The sequence below is a fragment of the Rhinopithecus bieti genome, unplaced genomic scaffold (genome assembly GCF_001698545.2).
Source record: "Rhinopithecus bieti isolate Rb0 unplaced genomic scaffold, ASM169854v2 scaffold_11401, whole genome shotgun sequence".
NCBI lineage: Eukaryota > Metazoa > Chordata > Mammalia > Primates > Cercopithecidae > Rhinopithecus > Rhinopithecus bieti.
Genome location: NW_016807151.1, coordinates 1,079,980 through 1,105,888, shown reverse-complemented (window position 1 = coordinate 1,105,888; position 25,909 = coordinate 1,079,980). Strand labels below are relative to the sequence as shown.

At 39.5% G+C, this 25,909-nt stretch overlaps 1 protein-coding gene across 5 annotated transcripts in view; it reads left to right on the top strand.

The window, feature by feature from the left end:
* LUC7L2 (LUC7 like 2, pre-mRNA splicing factor) overlaps positions 1-22,489 on the top strand; it is a 74,840-nt gene extending 52,351 nt beyond the window's left edge. For all 5 annotated transcript variants that reach the window (XM_017880368.1, XM_017880372.1, XM_017880371.1 and 2 more), the window contains 7 exons: positions 1,156-1,266; positions 4,645-4,788; positions 6,405-6,581; positions 9,106-9,197; positions 11,750-11,779; positions 16,607-16,798; positions 21,202-22,489. In XM_017880368.1, the coding sequence (XP_017735857.1) occupies positions 1,156-1,266; positions 4,645-4,788; positions 6,405-6,581; positions 9,106-9,197; positions 11,750-11,779; positions 16,607-16,798; positions 21,202-21,379 (924 nt within the window). In that variant the 3' untranslated portion in view covers positions 21,380-22,489. The remainder of the gene's footprint in view (positions 1-1,155; positions 1,267-4,644; positions 4,789-6,404; positions 6,582-9,105; positions 9,198-11,749; positions 11,780-16,606; positions 16,799-21,201) is intronic.
* The last annotated feature ends 3,420 nt before the right edge of the window (positions 22,490-25,909 follow it).

Sequence of the window (25,909 nt, the reverse complement as noted above, 5' to 3'; positions counted from 1 at the left end):
AAAAAAAAAAAAAAAATTTGTATCTTGAATTAGTTATATTTCTGTACAGTAAGATTTAGAAGTCCAAACTTGAGAATGAATTCTTAAAGTTTACTTTTAAATGAACTATTAATTATGGACATTAATATGTGCCTCACAAATGTCGTTTATATAAATATCGAATTTTTATAGTGTAGATACTGCTAAAATTCTCAATGGTTTATTCTCTGAAAAAAGTTAAGTTTTCCTGATGTGTGAGACTCTTGTCTCAAAAAAGAAAAAATTATAAAGCAGTTTGGAGAATTGAAAATAGGGTAAAATGTTCAGAAGTGCTTGTTAGCATTTTGTATAGTTTTCCATTTTTTCCATATTTTGTCCATTCAGATCTAGACTTGCAGCAGATTTTTGTCTTTATTTTACAAAATTGGGATCTTACTGCATAACATTTATAATTTGCTTTTTACTTACAAATGAATCCTGAACATTTCTCCATGTCCTCAAGTGATTTTTTTTGAGACACACTCTCATTCTGTCACCCAAGCTAGAATGCAGTGGTGCGATCTTGGCTCAATGCAACCTCCACCTCCCAGGTGAAGTGGTTCTCCCACCTCAGCCTCCTGAGTAGCTGTGATTACAGGTGCGCACCACCATGCCTGGCTAATTTTTGTATTTTTAGTAGAGACGGGGTTTCACCATGTTGGCCAGCGTGGTCTCAAACTCCTGACTTCAGATGATCTACCTGCTTCAGCCTCCAAAGTGCTGGAATTACAGGCAAGACCCATTGCGCCCAGCTGCTGCTGCTGCTTTTTTTTTTAATGACCTCGCTCTGTCACCCCGACTGGAGTACAATGGCATCATCAGGGCTCACTGCAGCCTCAACCTCTTTGGGCCCAAGTGTTCCTTCTGCCTCAGCCTCCCGAGTAGCTGAGACTACAGTGTGCACCACCCACCTGGCTGATTTTTGTATTCTAAGTAGAGGCAGGATTTCGCCAAGTTGGCCAGGCTGGCCTCAAGTGATCTGCCTGCCTTAGCCTCCTAAAGTGCTTGGATTACTGATGTGAGCCACCGTGCCCCACCATGGTAGCATTTTAAAAAGCAAAGTGTGATTTTTGTATGAAGATATTTCTGAATAAAGTCGACTTTCTGACAGTAATTGTCTTTAATTAAACTTTGTAGGCCATGGATCATCTGCAGTCATTCATTGCAGATTGTGATCGTAGAACAGAAGTGGCCAAGAAAAGATTAGCAGAAACTCAAGAAGAGATTAGTGCTGAAGTAGCAGCAAAGGTAAGAGTTTTAATCATTTCATTAGTACAAAGTATTGTTTTGACTCCTTTTAACTTTTTATTTTGAAATAATTAGATTTGCAAGAGATTGCAAAGACATATACGAGGAATTCTGTATACTGTCTTGTCTGCCCCAATGTTAACATGTTACACAATGTAGTACAATATGAAATAAATTGACATTGGTCTAATCCTTATATTTTATTCAGATTTTGCCAGTTATGCATGCATTTATTTGTGTATGCATGTCTGTTTGTATAGCTCTGTGCAGTTTTTTTGTTTTTGTTTTTGTTTGAGACAGAGTTTTGCTGTGTTGCCCAGGCTGGAGTGCAGTGGTGTAATCTTGGCTCGCTGCATTCTCCGCCTTCTGGGCTTAAGCAAGTCTCGTGCCCCAGCTTCCTGAGTAAGTGGGATTACAGGCGTGCGTCACCATTCCTAGCTAATTTTTTTTATTTTTAGCAGAGACAGAGTTTCGCCATGTTGGCCAGGCTGATCTCAAACTTCTGGCCTCAAGTGATCTGCCCACCTTGACCTCCCAAAGTGCTGGGATTATGGGCATGAGCCACTACGCCTGGCCAGCTCTCTGTAGTTTAATCACATGTGTAATTACAACCACAATTAGGATGCTTAACTATAGCATTGCCACAAGGCTGCCTCATGTTACCCCTTTGATAGCTACATCCATCTTCACCTCCATCCAACATCTCTCACCTTGGCCATCACTAACCTATTCTCTGTCTCTGTAGTTATGTTATTTCATGGAGTGTTATATAAATGAAATCCTGTGTACTCTTTTGAGATTTGGCCTTTTTCATACCATATAACTTTCATTCAAGTTGTTTGTATCAGTTCATTCCTTTTTATTTCTCCATTGTACAGATATACCACGGTATTTTTATTTGCTTTTAAAAGCAAATGTTAAATGTCATAGTTCACCTGTAAATTATAACCACAGTAATACATACATAAAGTTAACAGTAATTTTTTAATGTTATCCAGTGTATGTTTATTTTTCTTATATAGAGTCGATTTGTTATTAGAATCCAAACAAGGTCTTCGATATTGCATTTTGTTGATGACTTATTACAACATAATTATATTCCATTCAGTATGATCTAGTGTGTTTTATGAAAATGCAGAATGGGAGAAAAAGAGTTACCCAGGTGGAGTTTAGATGACAGTATTAAAATATGGTGTTCAGATATGTATATGCAAATGAAAATAGATTCCATCGTTTGAGAAAAGGGTTGCTTTTAGTCAACCTTTTCTTAAAAGTTCTCTGAAGATGGGGACTGGTAAGACGGGCATCCTGAAGTACAAAGGATCTAGTATCTCATGGTTGGAAGAGATCTGTAAGTGATCCCGCGTTGTATTGGTTATATTGGTTATCCATCACTACAGAAATGCTGTATAACAAACCACCTCAAAGCTCAGTGACTTAAAACAGTAAGTATTTATTTAGCTCGTGACTCTGCAGTCGATGATTTAGGCTGAACTTGACTGAGTAGTTATTCTTGTTTCAGCTGGGCTTACTCACATGCCTTGTAGTCCGCTGGAGGATGCAGAGCCATGCCCAACAGGCTAGCCTGGCCGTGTTCTCATGGTGGTGGCAGAGGTACAGAAGCATCAAGCCCCATCACACAGGCCTCTCCTTTGGTCATGTTTGCTACCATCTCAACAACCAAAACAAGTTCATGGCCAAATTCAGAGTCAGAGTACGATGGTACACAATTAACATGGTCAAGGACATGGATACAGGGAAAAAGAGTTTTGGACAACAGTTTAGTCATTCAGTGATGTATTTAAAGGAAAGTACCATTTGGTAGAGAGGGAGGATAGTGATAATAGAATTAGGACTCTCACTGAGGGAAGAAATATCTTGGGTTGAAGGATATTTGAGAAGTAAAGATTATTAATTAAACCAGTAAACTGGTTTGTTGGGACAGGAAACTCATACCAAACTAAAACCTTCGGCCGGGTGCAGTGGCTACCACCTGTAATCCCAGCAATTTGTTAGGCCAAGGTGGGTGAACCACTTAAGGTCATGAGTTTGAGACCAGCCTGGCCAACATGGTGAAACCTTGTCTACAAAAACTGCAAAATTAGCAGGCATGGTGGTGCATGCCTGTAATCTCAGCTATGGGGGAGGCTGAGACAGGAGAATCACTTGAACCCAGGAGGCAGAGGTTGTAGTGAACTGAAATGGTGCCACTGCACTCCAGCCTGGGGACAGAGCAAGACTCCCATCTCAAAAACAACAATAACAACAACAAAAAATTAAAACCTTCTTTGCTAACATAATTGGCCATATAGCAAAGACTTCGTGGCCCAAGATGATGATTATATGTATGTTTTATGTGCCATTAGAACAGTAAGAATGAACTAAGTTGCTAGGATGATAGTGATAAGGAAGAGGAACGTATTCTTTCCCAAGGCAAGAGTTAATCTCAGTGGAAAGCTAAGGACTCAGAGTGGAGTTGCCAGGCGAGTATGCTGAAAATCAGCAAGGTGCTATGCAGTGTCCATACAAGGCGTATTTTCTCATTTCTCACTACTTTGTGGGATAGGTACTGTCTGTACTTCTTAGATGAGGAAATGGATTCAGGTATAAGTAATGTGGCCAAAATTACACAAATAGTAATTGATTTAGCAATAAGTCAGATCTGTTGGACTCGAGCTTGCTCCACCAATTCATTTCTTTAACTCATATTTGAGCCTAGGCTGTTTGCTGAGCACTGGAGATACAAAGATGGGAAAAACAGCTAATTGTCCTTAAAGTAGTATGATATTTATGAAAGGAACTGTCAAAAAAGATACAAGGGTGACACAAAGGAGAGAGTATGGCCATCTTTGCTGATGTGTTTAAGTGGGGCTGGGATGCGGTGAATGTTAGGAATGCTTTACAGAAATGACCCTTGAGTTGGATCTTGTTGGAATGAGTGAACATTCAGTAGGCAGACGAGAGGTAAGGGATCCCATCCCAGAAAGAAGAGTATATGCAAAGTCGCAGAGGTAGAAAACAACAGGGTAAGTATGGGAAACTATAGATTATGTTGTGAGGTAGAGGAGTAGCAAGAGATGGTTTAGAAAAGTACAAAGGGCCAGATCATGGAAGAAACGGTATTTTAAACAAGGAATACACCACCTCGCCAGAGGACAGAAAGTTATATTGGCCCCAGTAGTAGCCCTGACTTCATTGAGGTAAGGCAGGCAGGCTCAGAACATCCTGATGTCTCAGTTCATTTGGGATATGCTCCGAAAGCATTCTTTAACCTCTTATTGCCTTAGATAACAAGTCTCTTCTCAGCAGTTCTGAAATACCTTGAAGTTTAAAATTCATTCTCTTGTTTATTCATGACCTTTTTTTATTTCTTTTTAGGCAGAACGTGTTCATGAGTTAAATGAAGAAATTGGTAAATTGTTAGCCAAGGTGGAACAACTGGGAGCTGAAGGGAATGTGGAAGAATCCCAGAAAGTAATGGATGAAGTAGAGAAAGCACGGGCAAAGAAAAGAGAAGCAGAGGTAAATTCTTAATAGTAGTAGACAAATTCTGCTTAATTTGGTAAGACTTAAAAAAAAAGTAGTAGATGAAACTTTAATATCTATACCTCTCTAAGAACATGTATTTGAATGGAAATTATTGAACAGTTATTAAAGAGAAGTTGAACTAAAAGACAAAAACAAAACACAGAAAAAGCCGGTTGTGGTGGTGTGTGCCTTTGGTCCCAGCTGTTCCACAGGCTGAGGCAATCGCTTGAGTTGAGTTCAAGTCCAGCCTTTTTTTTTTTTTTGAGATGGAGTTTCGCTCTTGTTGCTCAGCCTGGAGTGCAATGGCACGATCTTGGCTCACCGCAACCCCTGCCTCCCGGGTTCAAGCAATCCTTCTGCCTCAGACTCCCAAGTAGCTGGGATTACAGGCCCACACTACCACACCCGGCTAATTTTTGTATTTTTAGTAGAGACAGGGTTTCTCCATGTTGGTCAGGCTGGTCTTGAACTCCCGACCTCAGGTGATCCACCTGCCTTGGCCTCCCAAAGTGCTAGGATTACAGGAGTGAACCACCGTGCCAGGCCATTTTTTTTTTTTCCTAAAGACAGAGTCTCACTCTCTAAGGCTGGAGTGCAGTGGTGCGATCTCAGTTCACTGAAACCTCTGCTTCCCGGGTTCAAGCGATTCTCTTGCCTCGGCCTGCCGAGTAGCTGGGACTGCAGGCGTGCACCACCATGCCTGGCTACTCTTTTGTATTTTTAGTAGAGACAGGCTTTCATCATGTTGGCCAGGCTGGTCTTGCTCTCCTGACCTCAGGTGATCTGTCCACCTCAGCCTCCCAAAGTGCTGGGATTACAGGTGTGAGCCACCGCACCTGGCCGGTTTTTGTTGTTGTTGTTGTTTTTAAAATTACTTTTGGTAAATTTGTGTTTCACAAAATCTTAAGTTGTATTTATTGATTGTAAAGTTGTTCATAATGTTCTCTCTTAATATCTGTAGAATGTTTGCAATTCGTGTCTTCTCTTGATTGATCTAGCTGGTCAGTTTTATTTTGTTTTTCAAAGAACCAGTCTTCTGATCTTACTGTTTTCTTCTTGTTTTCTATATCATTGATTTCTGTTCATGTTTATTATTTTTTTCCTTATACTTCAGTGGAGAGAGGCCCTAAGGATAGAGGATGAGGATAAAGGGAACCTATAATTTTAATAACAAAATAGCCATGCTTTTGTGTAAATTTTTTTTTTTTTTTTTTTTTTGAGCTGGAGTCTTGTGCTGTCACCTAGGCTAGAGTGCAGTGGCATGATCTCGGCTCACTGCAACCTCCGCTCCCCAGGTTCAAGCGATTCTCCTGCCTCAGCCTGCCGAGTAGCTGGGATTACAGGCACACAACACCATGCCTGGCTAATTTTTTGTATCTTTAGTAGAGATGAGGTTTCACCATGTTGGCTAGGCTGGTCTTGAACTCCTGACCTCGTGATCCACCCTCCTCGCCTCCCAAAGTGTTGGGATTACAGGCGTGAGCCACCATGCCCGGCTGCTTTTGTGTATTCTTTAGAAAACATTTTGGTATAAGCATAGTATATTTTATTTAATTGGATGACTTTTAGTAAGATTTATATGGTCAGTTGTTTTTCTCACTTTTGTTTAGGAAGTTTATCGGAATTCTATGCCAGCTTCCAGTTTTCAACAGCAGAAACTTCGAGTCTGTGAAGTCTGCTCTGCCTATTTAGGACTTCATGATAATGACAGACGACTGGCTGATCATTTTGGGGGTAAACTACACCTGGGATTTATTGAAATAAGAGAGAAGCTTGAAGAATTAAAGGTACATTGGTAAAATATTCCTCACTTTATCCTCTTGTTCTTTTGATCTGTATCAGTTGTCTTTTTGTACAATATTCTTGACTATGATTCAGTAATATAGTGTCTAATGATGAATACTAAACAGTGTAGGATTACAGATGGAAATTCAAGTTGGTTTAATGGATGCTGCCTGAGAAACAGACTTAAATATTATTCTGTTATTTTGGGAGTTACCATTTTATGTTAGATATGACACTGAGTTAGGAATCTTTCAAACTAGTTTCTAATAGAGTCCTGTAAAATTTCATTATTATCGTTCTTTTCAATAAAGTCAATAAGAATGTAATATTAATAAAATATTTATAAGAAGTTTGAGAAAATGAGCCCAATATTAATTTGAAATATTTTGCAATTCTTTACTAAATAACAAGCTTGCAGAATCTCTAGTTTTATTTTACGCTCCTGCTTCCACTTCAGAAAGGACTTACGAAAAAATTTATATTTTTTTTAAAGGGACAATCACTATTAAATATACAGACTTTTGTGAGGAAGACAACACAGTTTTTACTCTTGTTTAGAGGGGATAAACACCAAAAAGCATGGTGGTATTTCTGAAGTGATAAAGATGAGTGTTGGTGGATATAATCTATTTACCTTTTAATATGCTGATAGCTTTTTAAGAATTGTGGCACTGTAGTGTTTTTCCATGAATTGAGGACTAGCTGACAGATGGGAAACATGGGATAGTCATTTTCTTTGTGACTGTTATCACTGGAATTAACTCAAGGTCCATAGCATTTAAAATAATGTAGGCTGGGCGCGGTGGCTCAAGCCTGTAATCCCACCACTTTGGGAGGCCGAGACGGGCGGATCACGAGGTCAGGAGATCGAGACCATCCTGGCTAACACAGTGAAACCCCGTCTCTACTAAAAAAATACAAAAAAAAAACTAGCCGGGCGAGGTGGCGGGCGCCTGTAGTCCCAGCTACTCGGGAGGCTGAGGCAGGAGAATGGCGTAAGCCCGGGAGGTGGAGCTTGCAGTGAGCTGAGATCCGGCCACTGCACTCCAGTCTGGGCAACAGAGCAAGACTCCGTCTCAAAAAAAAAAATAATAATAATAATGTAGAATCAGAAAATGCCTATAGACATCTCCAGATTCGCAGGTAACAGTGGGCTCTTTTCAGTATTCTGAGTAGCTAGGGTGATCTCAAGTAATTTTTAAAAAATTTTCGAGAAGAGTCACTATAGCAAATAGTTATTGGGCTCCAAGTTACAACTCCAGTGGTTCCTACCTGGGAGTCTGCACATACAGACCTAGCAACAGAACTCAAGCATTTTACTCATATCTTTAAAAGCAGCAGCATCAGGATGGTAATTGGAAGTGACCTAAACATTTCCATATTAGAAATCACAGGGCATGGGAACTTGCAATGATTTATAATGGTTGATGTTTTTTAAAAAATACAAAATAATACTAGAAAACAGAGGAGGAAAATCTTGTGGAAGTGACTTGGAAATGTCATTAAGAAATCATGAAAGGCCAGGCGCGGTGGCTTACGCCTGTAATCCTAGCACTTGGGGAGGCCAGGGTGGGCGGATCACAAGGTCATTAGTTCGAAACCAGCCTGGCCAATATGGTGAAATCCCATCTCTACTAAAAATATAAAAATTAGCTGGGTGTGGTGGTGTGTGCCTGTAGTCCCAGCTACTGTGGAGGCTGAGGCAGGAGAATTGCTTGAACTCGGGAGGTGGAGGTTGCAGGTTGCAGTGAGCTGGGATTGTGCCCCTGCACTCCAATCTGGGTGACAGGGCAAGACTCTTTCTCAAAAAAAAAAAAAAAAAAGAAAGAAATCATGGAGCTGGGTGTATGGTGGCTCATGCCTGTAATCCCAGCACTTTGGGATGCCAAGGTGGCTGGATCACTTGAGGCCAGGAGTTGGAGACCAGCCCAGGCAACATGGTGAAACCCCATCTCCACTAAAAAATATTAATACAAAAATTAGCTGGGTGTGGTGATGCACGCCTGTAATCCCAGCTCCTCAGGTGGCTGCAGCTGGCAGGTGGAGGTTGCAGTGAGCTGAGATGGTGCTACTGCACTCCAGTCTGGGCAACAGAGTAAGACTCTGTCTCTAAAAAAACAGTAATAGTAAGATCATAGGCCGGTCTCAGTGGCTCGCACCTGTTAATTCCAGCACTTTGGGAGGCTGAGGTGGGAGGATCACTTGAGCCCAGGAGTTGTAGACCAATCTGGGCAACATAGCCAGATTTTGTCTCTATTTTAAAATAATTTGTTTTCATTAAAAAAAAAAATAGAAATCATGGAGAAAAGTGAAATTTTACACATTTTCCATGAAGTGGGGAAAGATGATGGAAAGAAGACTTGTAAGCCTAATGATTATTTCTGGCAGTAATTCAAATTGAATTGTTATTAAACAGATTTTGACGGCAGTTGTACTATATTAGAAACCAGATAATGTAAAGTTTAGGATAAAGCTGATTAAGAATGGACTCAGTAAATATGCTCCTCATTTATTACCATTTTTAAGAGAGTCGTAGCTGAGAAGCAGGAGAAAAGAAACCAGGAACGGCTGAAACGAAGAGAAGAAAGAGAGAGAGAAGAAAGGGAGAAGCTGAGGAGGTATGGAGTAATGGGCCAAGTAATTGAAGTTGAATCTCTGGTTCGAAAAAGAGATATAATTGATTTTAAATTTTAGATGGTGATAAATCTGTTATGGGATGTGGGAAACTTCTGCTTACTTTAAAAAATATTACTGTGCGAATTATATAAATGTTTAATTATACAAGTATCATAACTCTTGGCCATGTAACGGAATGTGGTTTCCTTTAAAATGTGTGGAAGAGTGAATAAAGAATGCTTCATATCTTGTAAGATTTATAACAAAATCCTTTTCTAGCCCTTTGATTTTTCGTATTGGGCTAGATTTGCACCAGGTTAGCATAGAATTATTTTTTTATGATGTATTTTGTGAATAAAAGGTTTAAGGGTGGTTGTTTCATTGAAGGGTTTTTTTTACATTGATATTTGGTTTGTTATTTCCTCAATTCTAGGAGCCATAAACTGTTAAGAAGTCTATTAGTAATACCTCAACGTATATAATTCCTCTTACATTGGTATTCATTAATTGATAAAATCTTATAATTCTTAGTATTTGGAATGTCTAAACATTCTTCTGAGTCACTTTTACCCATTGGCAGCTAAAGTCACATAGCATCATGGTGGCAACATTTTTTTGTAACTCATTTTTATAACTTTTTCAGCAGCTTTAGGATGGACAGTTATATCACAAAGGATTTGCCTGTAGTCCTAATTTACAGTGTTCCCTGAATCATATTACATTTAAATGTCTGAAAGTTAAATACCTTCTCTTCAGAGTTAGCAGATGTGCTTAAGCTAATTAAAACCCTTTGTAGTACTAGGTTATGCTCACTTCCTTCAATCTTTGAGCATATAATAGTATATTTCAAGAAGTTTAAACAATTTATGTTACATGGCTTATAATCAGGTAATCTTTTTGTACCATAATGGCAGTGAAACAAAACTGCATGTCTATATGGTCCCTTTTCAAGGGAAGTGATGTCAGTCCTCTATTAAGAGAGAGAGAGAGTTCTTCATTTACCATAAAGTTTACCTCAGAGCTTTTATCTACTTGTTCTTTTGTGTACACTAAGTCCTTATGGGAATGTTGCCCACTATTCTAATATATAAGTGGAATTTTCAGTAATATTGGGAATCTCATTTTAAGATTCAATTGAGGTGACAGTAACATGGAACAAAATTTCTTTGCAGGACTACATTTTCACATTTGTAGATGATGAAAAAGTATATCACATCTTACTCCTTTGTTTGCCAAATGGCAAGTTTCTTTTGACAGTGATTATACAATGCAAATTTCAGAAATGTTAAAATAAGTTGTTGAATCTGTGAGCTTAAAGAAATATGGAAGTATGGAAGATGAGGAAATTAGAAACTAGTATAAAATTATACAAGATGGGATAAACGAAAAAAATCAGAATCATTTACTGGGTGCTTATTGTATGCTAGGCACTGTAGTAAGGAATTTGTCCATATACATCTAATCTTTATAAACCCCACCCCCACTTCACCCCGGTAAAATTTGTATTAGTATCCCTCTTTTGCTAGTGACAGAGACTAAGCTGAGAGAGGATATGTAACTTACTCAGGTCACACAGACAGTGAATTGTAGAACCAGAAATAAAACTCAAATCTGGCTGATCTCAAAGCCATGCTTTCAACAATGCTATGTATCATCCAAAAAAAATAATCCCTGTGGTGTTCTACTAACCATAATATTCACTTTACATTTTATTGAGTGTTAACTGTGTGCTAGGAAATGTGACAAGTGCCTTATGTAGAGTATCTCATTTCATTTGAAGAAACATGTTGTAAAATTGAACTAGGTGTTCTAGACATTATAGTATGAGGTTGTAGCTCCAAGAGTATATAGATCTCAGACCATAGAATTTCACTCTTCCCAGAAGGGAAAAAAGAAATGACAGATATAAAATAATTTTTTCCAAGCAGTTAAGTGGTTTCTGAAAAATTAGCAAGTTGTGATATATAGGTTGAGCATCCCAAATCCAAAAAATCAAATCCAGTGAGCCTCAAAATCTGAAACTTCTTGAGTGCTGACAGCATTTAAAGGAGGTGCTTATTAGAGCATTTCAGGTTTTGGTTTCTGGGTTTAGGGATGCTGAACTAGTGAATTATAATGCAGACACTTCAAATTTTGAAAAAAAAATCGGCCGCCTGTAATCCCAGCACTTTGGAAGGCCAAGGTGGTAGGATCATTTGCATCCAGGAGTTCAAGACCACTCTGGGCAACAAAAAAATGTAAAACTTTTAAAAATACAGAAAAAATCCAAAATACTTCTGATCCTTAGCGTTTCAGAGGAGTACTCAACCCGTACTGTGTTTTAATCTCCTAGGAGCATATTCTTTAAGAGCCAAGTATTCTGAGTTAAGCAAACCCTGCAAGGTGAAGAAATCTGCCGCGTTTGTGGTGTATTTTGGAAAGTTTTATATGCATAGGTACATGCCTTGTATGTATAAAATTAATGTAAACATTAGAAATCAGGAAGAATATAATGTAACATTGTACTGTTTCTTATTTATAGCCACTTTTCTAAAAATACATACTCTTTTTTTAGGTCCCGATCACACAGCAAGAATCCGAAAAGGTAGGTGTATTACATAAGACAAGTATAAGTAGTGAAGTTGTCTTTTTCAAAGGTAGCTTTTACAGATTAAATGGTCCTTTAAAAAAATTTCTTTTTGGCAGGGCACGGTGATGCACGATTGTAATCCCAGCTACTCAGGAGGCTGAGGCAGGAGAATTGCTTGAAGCTAGGTGGCAGAGATTGCAGTGAGCCAAGATTGCATCACTGCAATCCAGCCTGGGCAACAGAGCGGGACTCTTAAAAAAAAAATTTAAATCGTTTAGATGCTCAGAGTAGAGATGTAAAAGGATTAATTTTTTAAAAATCGATTTGGGTGGTACATTTAGGAAACATGTTCTAAGAGGTTGTAGCTGTTGAAAACATAAATAGGTTAATAGTTGGAGAAAATTTTGATTGATAGGTTAAGCAAAACCAAAATGTTTAGTATACCCTGCAGTCTTGACTTTATGTGAGTTTATTACCCATTCCTTTATACAGTGATCACAGAAAGCTTTCAGAGGCATTTGCAGCCTTAAAGAGCAAGACAATACTTTATTTTGACTTTCAGCATTAATATTTGGGGTTTGAAACCTTTCTTTATCGTTTTTGCTAGTTGGTGATACATTTTGTCTGAGAAAGGCAGGGAAATGTGTTGTACTTCATTCTTTCTCAGTTCTTCACTTGCCACTCTCATTCTAGTCATTGAGCTTTTCTTCATGGATCCAATCCCACCTAGAATGCCCTTTCTCAGTCTTTTCCAAATTCTACTATTCCTCTTGTTCAGATCACATCTTCTTTTAGAAATCTTCTGAGTTCTCAGCTCTAGAGACTATTTCCCAAGAACTTTCCCCTAAAAAGTAGAGAATTTGTTGTTATGAAGGAAAAACCTGGCTGAGCGCAGTGTCTCACGCTTATAATCCCAGCGCTTTGGGAGGCTGAGGCAGGCAGATCACCTGAAGTGAAGAGTTTGAAACCAGCCTGGCCAACATGGCGAAACTCTCTCTCTACTAAAAATACAGAAATTAGCCGGATGTGGTGGCAGGTCCCTGTAATCCCAGCTACTTGAGAGGCTGAGGCAGGAGAATCATTTGAACCCAGGAGGTGGAGGTTACAGTAAGCCGAGATTGTGCCACTGCATTCCAGCCTGGGTGACAGTGAGACTGTCTCAAAAAAAGAAAAGGAAAACAAAAAACTTATGGTTCTGTTAGCTAAATCTTTCAATGGTGTTTCTGCCTAAAACACTGAAAAACTAAAGAACATTAATAAGTGGGGCCTGTTGTGTCCGTTAATTTCTATTATTGGTGAATTTCTCTGATCTAGCATAAGTAGAAACATTAAACTGTGATACTGTTCTTGTTTACTGTTTGATTAATATAAGCTGGTCCCTTTGTTGAAAACATAAAGTATTGCACGTAGAACATCTTTAGATATTTGGGCCAGATATTTAATTTCTACTCCTCTAGTCCTGTTACCTAGATAGTACGTTTGCCTTGTAACTGGGCTCCTTACTTCTCTGTGCTTGCCCACTCCCCTTCTTCACCTCATTCTATTTTTCACACATCAGCCAGGATAAGCCCTTTAAAAAATGAAATATGTCACGTCAGCCCTCTGACTCTCCAAAGGTTTTTCATCTCATTCATAAGAGAAGTTAACATCTTTACCAAAGCTTTTACATAGGGTGACGGTGTGGTCTGGGGTGTTTAATCTTTTGGCTTCCCTGGGCCACACATCAGATACACTAATGATAACTGATGAGCTGAAAAAAAAATTGCAAAGAAATCTCATAATATTTTAAGAAAGTTTACAAATTTGTGTTGGGCTGTATTCAAAGCCATCCTGGGCAGCATGCGGCTTGGAGGCTGCAGGTTGGACAAGCTTGGCATAGCCCAAACTGCCCTGGGATAGTTCTGGTTTATGTCTTTTATCTCAGAATATGTATTAATAGCTTCTCATTACACTCAGTAACTTACTCAGCGCCTTCTGGTTTGAATGATGAAGTATCTGGTCACCCTGCCTGTAAGACCCTGATGTTACTTCCTTTTGCTCACTTCATTCCAGCCACACTGGTCTTTTCCTTCGACATGCTGAGCTTTTTCCCACCTCAGGGACTTTGCATCTGTGTTCCCTCAGCCTGAAGCACTCCTCTCTGAGATGGCTGATTCACTTGTTGCCTTCCTTCTTTCAGCTTTGCTTCAGTGCCACCCTATCAGAAAAGCCTTCCCTGCTTATTCTGTATAAATAGTTCCACTCTTTTCTCTGTCTTTCTCCACCCAACGTAATACCTCTTTTAATTTTTTTTGAGATGGAGTCTTGCTATGTCACCCAGGCTGAAGTGCAGTGGTGCAATGCCAGCTCACTGCAACCTCCGCCTCCCAGGTTCAAGTGATTCTCCTGCCTTAGGCTCCCAAGTAGCTAGGATTACAGGCACGCACCACCATGCCCTGCTAAGTTTTTTTTTTTTTTTTTTTTTTGGATTTTTCACCATGTTGACCAGGCTGGTCTTGAACTCCTGACCTCAAGTGATCCGCCTGCCTCAGCCTTCCAAAGTGCTGGGATTACAGGCATGAGTCACCGTGTCCAGCAATAGATCTTTTTTTTTTTTTTTAACCACCTGACATACCTTTATTTACTGCCTACAAACCTGTATATCCCTTTCTATAGTATAAGCACTAAGTTTAGTTCAATAACTTTGCTTCTCAACCTCCCGTAGTACCTAGAACAGTGCAAAAATACCTAGTGAATATTTTTTGGATGAAAAAATTACCTAGAGTTTTTTAAAAGATGAATAAAGTTACACATTGGAAGAAAAAGCATTCATAATAACTCAAAATGAGTGGTTAAACAAAATATAATTTGATAAAACTTATATTGAGAGAGTTTTATATCTTTTCCCTCTGCTTCCTTTTGGAATTATTTCAGCTGTGGAAATACGTTTTGTTTTGTTTTAGTTTTGTTTTGTTTTGAGACAGGGTCTCACTCTGTCCTGACTAGCTGGGACCACAGGCATGTTCCACCATGTCCAGCTAATTTTTAAAAATTTATTGTAGATATGGAGTCTCCCTATGTTGCCCAGGCTGGTCTTGAACTCCTTCCGTTTAAAGATTAAGCAATCCTCCCATTGTGGTCCCCCAAAGTGCTGGGATTACAGACACAAGCTACTGTACCCAGCCAGAAATACTCCTTTTAAGAGTGGCTAAAACTACATCCATGTCATGTACCTTTGTTTGACTATAATGTTGATATAAGCTGAATGCTTTTAAGCATTGTTTATAACAATCAGTTGAACATAAACTGTATTTGTAAACTATCTCATATGTATAATATGATTTTGAACTTGCTGTATCAAATTATGAGCAAACCTCACATTCTTAAAGTGACTTAAATTTAAGTTTTATTGAGGTATTAAAAATGATTTACTCTGAAGTCAGTGATTTTTTAGCAAATTGAAAGCTGTGCACTATCACCATAATCCAGTTGAGAACATTTCCATCATAAAGTGACTCTTCTAACAAAGTTGCATGCCTTTGTTTCCCCTTGTTTTCTGTCAAATGTTTATGTCCTCTGCATGCCATTTCCACCCTCACCACGTACCCCTACCGACCCCACAAGTTAGTTTGTGACCTGGTGGAGGCTATAAAAGTGTCTTACCTTGTGGGTTTCTTTTCAAAAAATGTTTTTATTTTGCCAGCACCTTGATCGTAGATCTTCTGGGTTTTCAGAATGTTTTTCGTTTCTCTTATTTCGGTATATTCATTAGAAATACATTTTGTTATTGCAGTCTGAGTCAAGTTTTCAAAAATGATTTTCACAAGTTTTCTTTCTCCCAAACTCTTTGCTCCTCGAATAGAGAACTGTCTTACTGTGTTTTGTCTTACTCTCTATTGCCCAGGCTGGAATGCAGTGGTGTGAACACAGCTCACTGTAGCCTTGACTTCCCAGGCTTGGGTGATCATCCTGCCTTAGCCTCCCAAAGTGCTGGGATTAAAGGCGTGAGCTACCACCCCTGGCCCTTACTCTGTTTTGATTACACTGTGACTAGGCATGCATATTGTGGGCATTAAAAACGTATTTCTGTGGTTATCTCACCTTTCTAATTGAGAGAGAGAGTAATTTATCCTGACGTATGCTTCGTCATCTCTTCTCTTCCCTTCTATCCAGGTCTGTCAGGTACATATTTAATTTCTAGAGAATACAAAAAATGTTCAGGATATTTAAGTGCAATTAAATTAATAACGCATCTAGATAATATAGTCCCTGGCATATAGTAGTGGTTCGAAAGTTGCTTTCACTTGAAAAACTATTTCTGATATAAATTTATACATTACTGATTGATCTCTGAGAATTATCAGTGTCTTGTTTTTGTTTTTGAGACAGAATTTCACTCTGTTGCCCAGGCTGGACTGCAGCAGTGTGATCACAGGTCATTGCAGCAGCCTTGACATCCCTGGCTCAAGTGATCCTCCCACCTCAGCTTCCTGAGTAGCTGGAACTACAGGCACGTGCCTCTGTGCCCAGCTAATTTTTGTATGTTTTATAGAGACAGAGTTTTGCCATGTTGCCTAGGCTGGTCTCAAAATCCTGAGCTCAAGCGATCCTCCTGCCTCAGACTCCCAAAGGGTTGGGATTACAGATGTGAGCCACGGTGCCTGGCTGAGAATTATTAAGTTTTATTTTGAATTCTAGTATGTAGTTACTAACACACCAGCAATTTAGTGTAGATTTAGCTGACTTGGAATATAATTGACATTAAGACTACTGAAAAAAAGTTTTTCTTTAAAGAAAAGGCTTTAATAAATGAGAAATGTAGTAATTACAAAGGTAAAAACAAAATCTAATCTTGTCTGGTAGATCCAGGTCCAGAGAGCATCGCAGACATCGATCTCGCTCCATGTCACGTGAACGCAAGAGGAGAACTCGATCCAAATCTCGGGAGAAACGCCATCGCCACAGGTCCCGCTCCAGCAGCCGTAGCCGCAGCCGTAGCCACCAGAGAAGTCGGCACAGTTCTAGAGATAGGAGCAGAGAACGATCCAAGAGGAGGTATTGATGTGTCAATCAGAGGATATGGAGCTCCCTTAATGTTTTAGAGTTGTTTATGTTTACTTATGTTACTTATGTTTAGAGTTCAGATTATTGGTTTGAAACTTTTGCATCTGGTGGTAATATGTACACATTTGTGTGTGAGTGTACAACATTTTTCTGTGATTATATGGGTAGTTTTGAAAGAATATACTTATGAGCCAGAGCAAGAAATTGGAACCAATACATGCAGAGGTTATTGCTTTTCTCTGCTTAGTGTGTCTTGGAAAAAAGTTCTTTACAGGTAAATAATTTTAAATACCAATGCCCTTAGTATGGATCAGCAAATTAGGGGCTCTGAGAAGTCCTTTCATTAAAAGAATTGTTTAGCTTTGATTTATTGTTTTCTAAACTTATTTGAGCTGGGATGCTTTTTCAGAGCAGACACATTCTAGTGTATTCTGGTTTTATCTGCACTATAGATATGTATTGTTACATACCTTTAGCTTGGCATGGCAGACTCATAATCTTAAGGAAGTTCCAAGACTTCCTTGGTTTAATGAGAACATTCAAAAGGTGCAGGCATAGGGTAAGGTATGTTTGAGGACTTGAATATCTATCAAGAATAGACAAAGGATTATAATGTGGTAGAAGAGTTTAGCATTCAGTCTGTATAGATCAAGCTCTCAAAACTTCTCAGGTCACATGATGGCCCTTAAACCAGGTAATTTCTGTGTAATGTAAGCCATGTTTAAAATTGCTTTTTTCTTGACAACTATTCAAAAGTATATGTATGATAAACATTTTTTGAGTGCCTAGTACCTACTAGTCTTACATATTCTGTGGATTACTCCACATAAAATCTATAATAAAATCCGCAGAAAGCTGTTAAAATCTTTCCTTTTTTTGACTCAACTTTCCATTCCCTGAAATCACTCACAAGCTGAGTTTGTTAATAGGCTCTCAATATTTTATTTCTTATATTCTGGCCTTGTTTTTAGTAGTCCTTAAGGTGATTTTAATAATAATTATATATGTGTTACCGTAGTAGACTTAGTAAAACATAAGAAAGACATATAACATAGTTGAACAACTTTAAGTTGCTCTAAGAAGTTTCCTATGTGAGACCGGGCACAGTGGCTCACGTTTATAATCCCAGCACTTTGGGAGACCGAGATGGGCATATCACTTGAGATCAGGAGCTCAAGACCAGCCTGGCCAACCAACCCCGTCTCTACTAAAATACAGACATTAGCTGGGCATGGTGGCGCATGCCTGTAATCCCAGCTACTCAGGAGGCTGAGGAAGGAGAATCGCTTGAACCTGAAGGTGGAGGTTGCAGTGAGCCAGGATCACACCATTGCACTCCAACCTGGGTGACAGAGCGAGACTCCGTCTCTCAAAAAAAAAAAAAAAAAAAATTCCTATGTGAGTTAGAACACAGGATCTACATCTTTGACAATAATTAGAATGGCATAAGACTGCCACGTGTTATAAAGTGCTGAACTGCATATCATAAGAGTAAATGATCTGAGAGTTCAGATGAGGCAAATAGCAAAGTAATCAAAAATGGCTTCAGGTAGTTGATAAAATTTGAACAGGTAGAATCAGCTAGGAAAAAGATATTCCATATAGAGTGAATATCCTAGGCAAATGCAGAGAATGAGCAGAGAGTTTGTAAAGGACAGAGTGATTTGTAGGCCTCTTATCTCACGCTCTTGAAACTGATTTTGGGGGTCCACCCTCAGTGCAGTGTTCAGAAATAAGCATTTTTAAAGAAGTTACCTGTCTTATCTGCACAATGAATTTTCAGAATTATCCTGCTAGGTGATGGAAGGTTTAGACATTTTCTTGTGTCAATCTGCCCAATTGTCATTGTTGTTGCTGAACTCTTAAATGTCTTTATTGGTGGTGGGTATGGGAAGGATGGGTGTGAAGTCCCCTCATCTGAGATTGTGTTATTTTAGTCCCTGATGCTTCCTGCGTTTATGAAGTTGTATAGGAATTTTTCCACCATACCTGATACATGATCATATCTAAGATGTCAGCATGTTCATAAGGAGGATTATTTTTGTAAAACTATTAAAAGTTTTGCTTTTCTCGAGCACTTTCTCATCTTTGAATTGAAATTATTCTCTTCTAAAGCATCATTCTTTGTTTTTACTAAAATTATCAGATAATTATTGTTAAAACCTACTTGGTATTTCATACAACATCAAGTTATCACTACATATTTGGGTTTAATTTTTCAAGGTAAAAGTTCTTATTGAAAGCCTTTTATGTTTTGCTGTTCTCCTTTCCCTACTGTAGAATACTGGTCTCTGATATAAGTAGATTTTGTGACCTCTTCCTGGCAATAGTACCCCGTGTAAATGAGGACCATTTGCATCTTTCTTTTTGTTGTGTTCAAACATGTTTAGTGCAGACTCCAAAGTCAGATTACTTGGGTTCATTGGTTTAGGCTAAGTAATTTATTTTTTTGAGATGAGAGTCTCTCTCTGTCACCCAGGCTGGAGGGCAGTGGTGCGATCTTGGCTCGTTGCAACCTCTGCCTCCCGGGTTCAAGCGATTCTCCTGCCTCAGCCTCCCAAGTAGCTGGGATTACAGGCCCAGGCCACCACACCTGGCTCATTTTTGTATTTTTAGTAGAGACAGGGTTTCACCATGTTGGCCAGGCTGGTCTCGAACTCCCGACCTCAGGTGATCCACCCGCCTTGGCCTCCCAAAGTGCTGGGATTACAGGCGTGAGCCACCATGTCCTGCCTTGGCTAAGTAATTTAATTATCTCACCTGTCTTTCCCCATCTACTAAGTGGAGATAGTAAGAATACCTGCTTTAAGATTATTGGTAGTTTGAATAAAATAGTATATGGAAACCACTTATGTGTGGGACATAATAGTTGATAGTTTTTCAGTTATTATTACTGATCTCTGGGACTGTTTAGCAGCTAGTGTCTTTTTAGGTATCATTTTTACCGTCTCTTTTCATATTTTATTCCAACAAAGGCTATGGATAGGACTAATGTAGACGTGGAATCACTAGACTTGGCACTGTGATTTTTTTTTTTTTTTTTTGAGATGGAGTGTCGCCCTGTCACCCAGGCTGGAGTGCTGTGATGTGATCTGTGCTCACTCACTGCAGCCTCCGCCTCCCAGGTTCAAGTGATTCTCCTGCCTCAGCCTCCCGAGTAACTGGGACTACAGGTGCACACCACCACACCCAGCTAATTTTTTGTATTTTAAGTAGAGGCGGGGTTTCACTATGTTGGCTAGGCTGGTCTCGAACTCCTGACCTCAAGTGATCAGCCCGCCTTGACCTCCCAAAGTGCTGGGATTACAGGTGTGAGCCACCATGCCCAGTCTTTTTATATCATTTTAAAATTAAGTTTATTAAAACATTAAGTAGAATGTTCAAAGCTTACATTATTTTAGAACCTTTTTTTGTTTAACCCTCAACTCTATTTCTAAAACTGAACAGTCATGTTTTTTATTTTCCTGAAAGAATTATTCAGCTTCTTGGTAGTGCCTCAGATCCTAATTTTGAATATGGGTTGAGTGAGATAATTATGTAAAAGTACTGTGTCACCTGTAAAGAACCAAATAAATGTAATTTGTTGGATTTTAGATGTTGGAAGTATAGAAGATTCCATGTTTATTCTGATTCCATAATATGTTTGGTTTTCCTTCTGATTGTTGTTATTTACCTTTCTTATTGAAGTTGGGTATGAGAATGGAGAAGGTAGTAAACAGTTACGGCTAATCAAGATTTATTAGTGTGAGCATCTTTGTCTTTTTTTATTTCCCCTTGTTGGTTGAATAAGCTAACTCAGTATGAGTCGATTTTTAAAAGTGGTTATTTAAATTCATATTAATAATTGAGTAGTTCTCTTATCTAAGTCAGGTGTTGGCAAACTGTTGCTGATAGGCCAGATCTGGCCGGCAGCCTGTACAACCAGCAAGCTATGGATGGTTTTACATTCTAAAAGAAAAGAACACTGCCACAAAGATTGCATGGACCTGCAGCACCCCAGATAGTCACCATCTGGCCCCTATTCTAAGCCATTTTAAAATTTAGACAATACCTTTCTTTCACTTTTTAAAGCTATTATCTATGTATTAGTTTTTATATTGAAATACCTTTTATGAATTGGAGAAACTCTGTTGTCTCTGAGATAATGAGAGTAGCCTGTAAGAAATTATTTTAGCCTTCTGACCCTCAGCTATTTGTTTTTCACCCGTCTTCTTGTTTTAATGCCCTTATCAGCTATGGTAGTGCTCAGTGTTTGGTCAGAAAACTGACTCCTCTGTCATGGGTATATTCTTCTATATATCTTCAGCTATCAAGAGCTTAATATTTATCCTATTCTTTAATTTGGGTTTTTGGGTTACCCAACATATTTTGCTCCTCAAATTAATATTTTTCAGATCCTCAAAAGAAAGATTGAGAGACCAAGACTTAGCATCATGTGACAGAGACAGGAGTTCAAGAGACAGATCACCTCGTGACAGAGATCGGAAAGATAAGAAGCGGTCCTATGAGAGTGCTAATGGCAGATCAGAAGACAGGAGGAGCTCTGAAGAGCGCGAAGCAGGGGAGATCTAACTAGCTGTGTATATTTCTTCAATCCTTAAGCTTCCTATGGAGTTACATACTATTGTTTAGTTCACAGCTGTTCAGGGTGACAGTGAGCAGATCCAGACACCAGATCCAGCTAGGCTAGATATACAGTATCTAACTTTATCTGAACTGAACCTGTTTTCCTTGATGATGCCTAAAACTACATCCATAGTTTCTGGTGAACCTGTAATACAGTTCTGAAAGTACAGTTTTATATAATAAGATGCTGATCTCTTTATTCTTTCAAGTAAGAGTGATAGTGAACAAATTGTGTTACTTGCCTTGGGATTTTTTGAACGTTTGTAAAATGCTGTCTTCCTAGTCCAAACAGCTGCAGCTTTGGGCATTTTTCTTTTTAATTCTTCTTCCTCTGACTTTGTATCCCTTAATACCTACACTCTCCAATTGTAAGAGAAAGGGGGCAGGGAAGCAATATAGCTTCCATTCTAAGGCTGTATTCCTGTCATGAATTACCAGCTGATTACAGTTCAGAGCATTGATCCTGGAATGTGTGCCGGAGAAATTTAAAATACTGGGGTTTGTTTAATGGTGCCTATTTAGAGTTGGAAGTTGAACAGCTGTTGCATTACATACTTTTGCTTTTTTATTGAAATTTTGAAATCAAACTTGTCTTGATTTTTCTGTTCTGTTGAATTGCTATGTTCAGGATGTTCTTGGGGGGTGGGGGCAGGGACTCTTTTCGTAATAAGCACTTGTTTTATTTTGTGTGTGTGGAGTATAAAGGCTACACCCTTATTGTAAAAAATAATAATAAAATGAAAGAAACAATCACCACCACCATTATTAAACTGTAACTTGTCTAGTAAATTGTCACTAGAACTATTTGCTGTGGGCATTTCCTCTATTCTGTTACGTCATTAACAGTGCCTTACTGTGCAAGGCACCAAAGGACATAAATATGTACTTGCAAAGATTCCAGATGAGCTGTTCACGTGGGCCCCTTGCTGACTATATTCCAGCCACTTCAGGGTTGTTTGTAATGACCATTAGAGAGAAGGACTGGACCTGCAGAAGAAACCGGGGTGTTTTTATTCTCATTCAACAAACCCAAATAAAAACAGTATATGTAACCAACATAATGAGACTAAGTTTCTGCATTGAAGAGGTGTATATCCACTAGTAACTTAAACTGTAATTGGCGGGTATCACTTGTGATTCTAGAAATTCTGAGGAAGAAAAATTCCTTAAGTAATGAAATTAGTATCTGTGGGTAAGGTCACCTTTCAAGAACTGTTAATGTCCTTTGTCCCCAAGTTTGACAGATTTGATGTCACAGGCATGTGGGCCTGTGTGAAGGTGGTGAGAGAATGGGAAACTAAGGCCATTCTAAGTGATACCAGATTACATTAAAAAAAAAAAACAAAAAACAGGCCGGGCGCGGTGGCTCAAGCCTGTAATCCCAGCACTTTGGGAGGCCGAGGCGGGTGGATCACGAGGTCAGGGGATCGAGACCATCCTGTCTAACACGGTGAAACCCCGTCTCTACTAAAAAAAAAATACAAAAAACTAGCCGGGCGAGGTGGCGGGCGCCTGTAGTCCCAGCTACTCGGGAGGCTGAGGCAGGAGAATGGCGTAAACCCGGGAGGCGGAGTTTGCAGTGAGCTGAGATCTGGCCACTGCACTCCAGCCTGGGTGACAGAGCGAGACTCCTTCAAAAAAAAAAAAAAAAAAAAAACCTCATCAAGTTCCCAATTTACCAAGCTATGCCGCATTAACTGAGGGTTTTCTACTGGATTTGGTTACACACATGCAATTTATATGACATTTAATCTGAGAGACCCATCTGCCTCAGTGGCCCATTTCCCTTCTTTTATTTTTGGTTGCTGAGAAATGTTTTGTATCTGCTTTGTTCCTGGTCGTCTGTGCTGTTCTAAATCCTTACAAGCACTTCGGATTTCATACATTGGGGTTTGGAGTAAAATCAAAAGGACTAACTGGTTGGTGTGAGGAAGAATGTCTGGGACCTGGCCCATTATAATAGTGTATCTGGACTTAGATTTTGAACTCTAAAGTATATATACAGTTGGAATGGAACACTTGTAGAAGTAACACAGGTCTGTGTATCAATGGTTACTGCAGTTGTGGTTTCTAGGTGGTACAGGCTGCCCCAGCACGAACAGGGCATGAAGTGCACTGTCACTGTGGGGCTGCATGCCACACCGGACCACTTCAACTGCATGGCTCTTTACATGATTGATGCCACTGAATTAGAATAAAATCTCAGATCTTCATATCACTTTCTCATACACAATTTTTGGTCTTTCTGTGTTGGTGACTGGTAGAAAGCATAACTAAGTATATCGTATTTGCAAAAAACTTTTGTTCCTCTGGGGAGTGTTTTGCTGGGTTTTTACCTTCAGTAAGGTTTCCTTCATTTTGCTGTCATCAAGTATTACCCTAAAGCTCCTTTGCTGAGCTTATCAACACCAACTAAAACTAAGGAAAAAAGCCTCCTTTAATAGGTACGTTTTTAAATTTATTTTATTTTTTTGAGATGGCAGTTTCACTCTTGTTGCCCAGGCTGGAGTGCAATGGTGCAATCTCAGCTCACTGCAACCTCTGCCTCCTGGGTTCAAGCAGTTCTCCTGCCTCAGCCTCCCAAGTAGCTAGGATTACAGACGTGCACCACCACACCTGGCTAATTTTTGTATTTTTAGTAGAGACAGGGTTTCACCATGTTGCCCAGGCTGGTCTCAAACTCCTGGCCTCAGGTGATCTGCCCACCTCGGCCTCCCAAAGTGCTGGGAATACAAGGCATGAGCAACCCTCCCCACCATACCCCTGCCAGGCTTGTTTTTTAAACAAAGACTTTACCTGTGATTATTAGACCTAAAACCAGTATACCTTTATCTTTTCCAAGTTCCCTCTTTCACCTCCATGTTACATTTTAAGAATCTATTTTTAGTGATGACTTTCAACATTGGCCTTTTGAGCCATCACCAAGTATGCATTACAGTTTCCACAAACACTTTTCCCATTTGATGTAGTAAATTCTTTCAAAATGGTTTTTAGGTAATGGTTATGTATATCATTTAAATTTTTCCAAATAAATGCTGGTTATAATTGTTAAATGTTTATAGTTTGGTTTTGTTTTGTTTTTTTTAAAACAAGGTCTTGCTGTGTCACCAAGCTAGAGCACAGTGGCATGATCTTAGCTCACTGCAACCTCAATGTCCTGGGCACAAGTGATCTTCCCACTTCACCCTCCCAATGTGCTGGGATTATAGGCACGTACCACCATGCCCAGCTAATCAGAAAAGAAAAATATTTGTACAGGCCGGGTGTGGTGATTCATGTCTGTAATATCAGCATTTTGGGAGGCCGAGGCAGGCGGATCACTTGAGGTCAGGAGTTCAAGACCAGCCTGGCCAACATGGTGAAACCCCATCTCTACGGAAAAAAAAAAAAAAAAAAAAAAAGCCAGGGGTGGTAGCACACACCTGTAGTCAGCTATTTGGGAGGCTTAAGGCACGAGAGTCATTTGAAACCAAGAGGCAGAGGCAGAGGCTGCAGTGAGCCGAGATCACACTCCAGCCTGGGCAACAGAGTGAGACTTCGTCTCAAAAAAAAAAAAAAAAAAAAAAACAACCGGGCATGGTGGCACGTGCCTGTGATCCCAGCTACTCCAGAGACTGAGGCAGGAGAATCACTTGAACCCTGGAGGCAGAGGTTGCAGTGAGCTGAGATGGCGCCACTGCACTCCAGCCTGGATGACAAGAGTAAAACTCCCATCTAAAAAAAAAAAAAACAAAAAAATTTTAGAGATAGAGTCTTGCTTTATTGCCCAGGCTGGTCTCCAACTCCTGGGCTCAAGCAATTCTCCCACCTCAGCCTCCCAANAAAAAAAAAAATCAGCTGGGCATGGTGGCACGTGCCTGTGATCCCAGCTACTCCAGAGACTGAGGCAGGAGAATCACTTGAACCCTGGAGGCAGAGGTTGCAGTGAGCTGAGATGGCGCCACTGCACTCCAGCCTGGATGACAAGAGTAAAACTCCCATCTAAAAAAAAAAAAACAAAAAAATTTTAGAGATAGAGTCTTGCTTTATTGCCCAGGCTGGTCTCCAACTCCTGGGCTCAAGCAATTCTCCCACCTCAGCCTCCCAAGGTGCTGAGATTACAGGCATGAGCCACCACATCCAGCCCATTTATTGATTTTTTAGCTTTAAAATTCTAAGCAAATACTACAAATCTAAAAAAAAAGACCACACATACCTAATGTGGGTGTTCAGCTGTTAACGGCTATCCCAGTTGTGAAACCATTGAAACATGTCCTTTGAACTGGTAAATTACCTACTGCCCTGGGCTAGTTGAGTGCCTGCCCCCCAACGCAAGACCAGCAAGCACAGCCAGGAACCTCCAGCATTAGTTCACTACCACATGCTATACTGACTTAAATATTTTCAAACACATTCTTGTCTGTTTTGTATCTGAAAAAGCAGAAGCTATTTGATGTAATACTGATTTTCTTTCAAAAATGGTTTTAGGTAATGGTT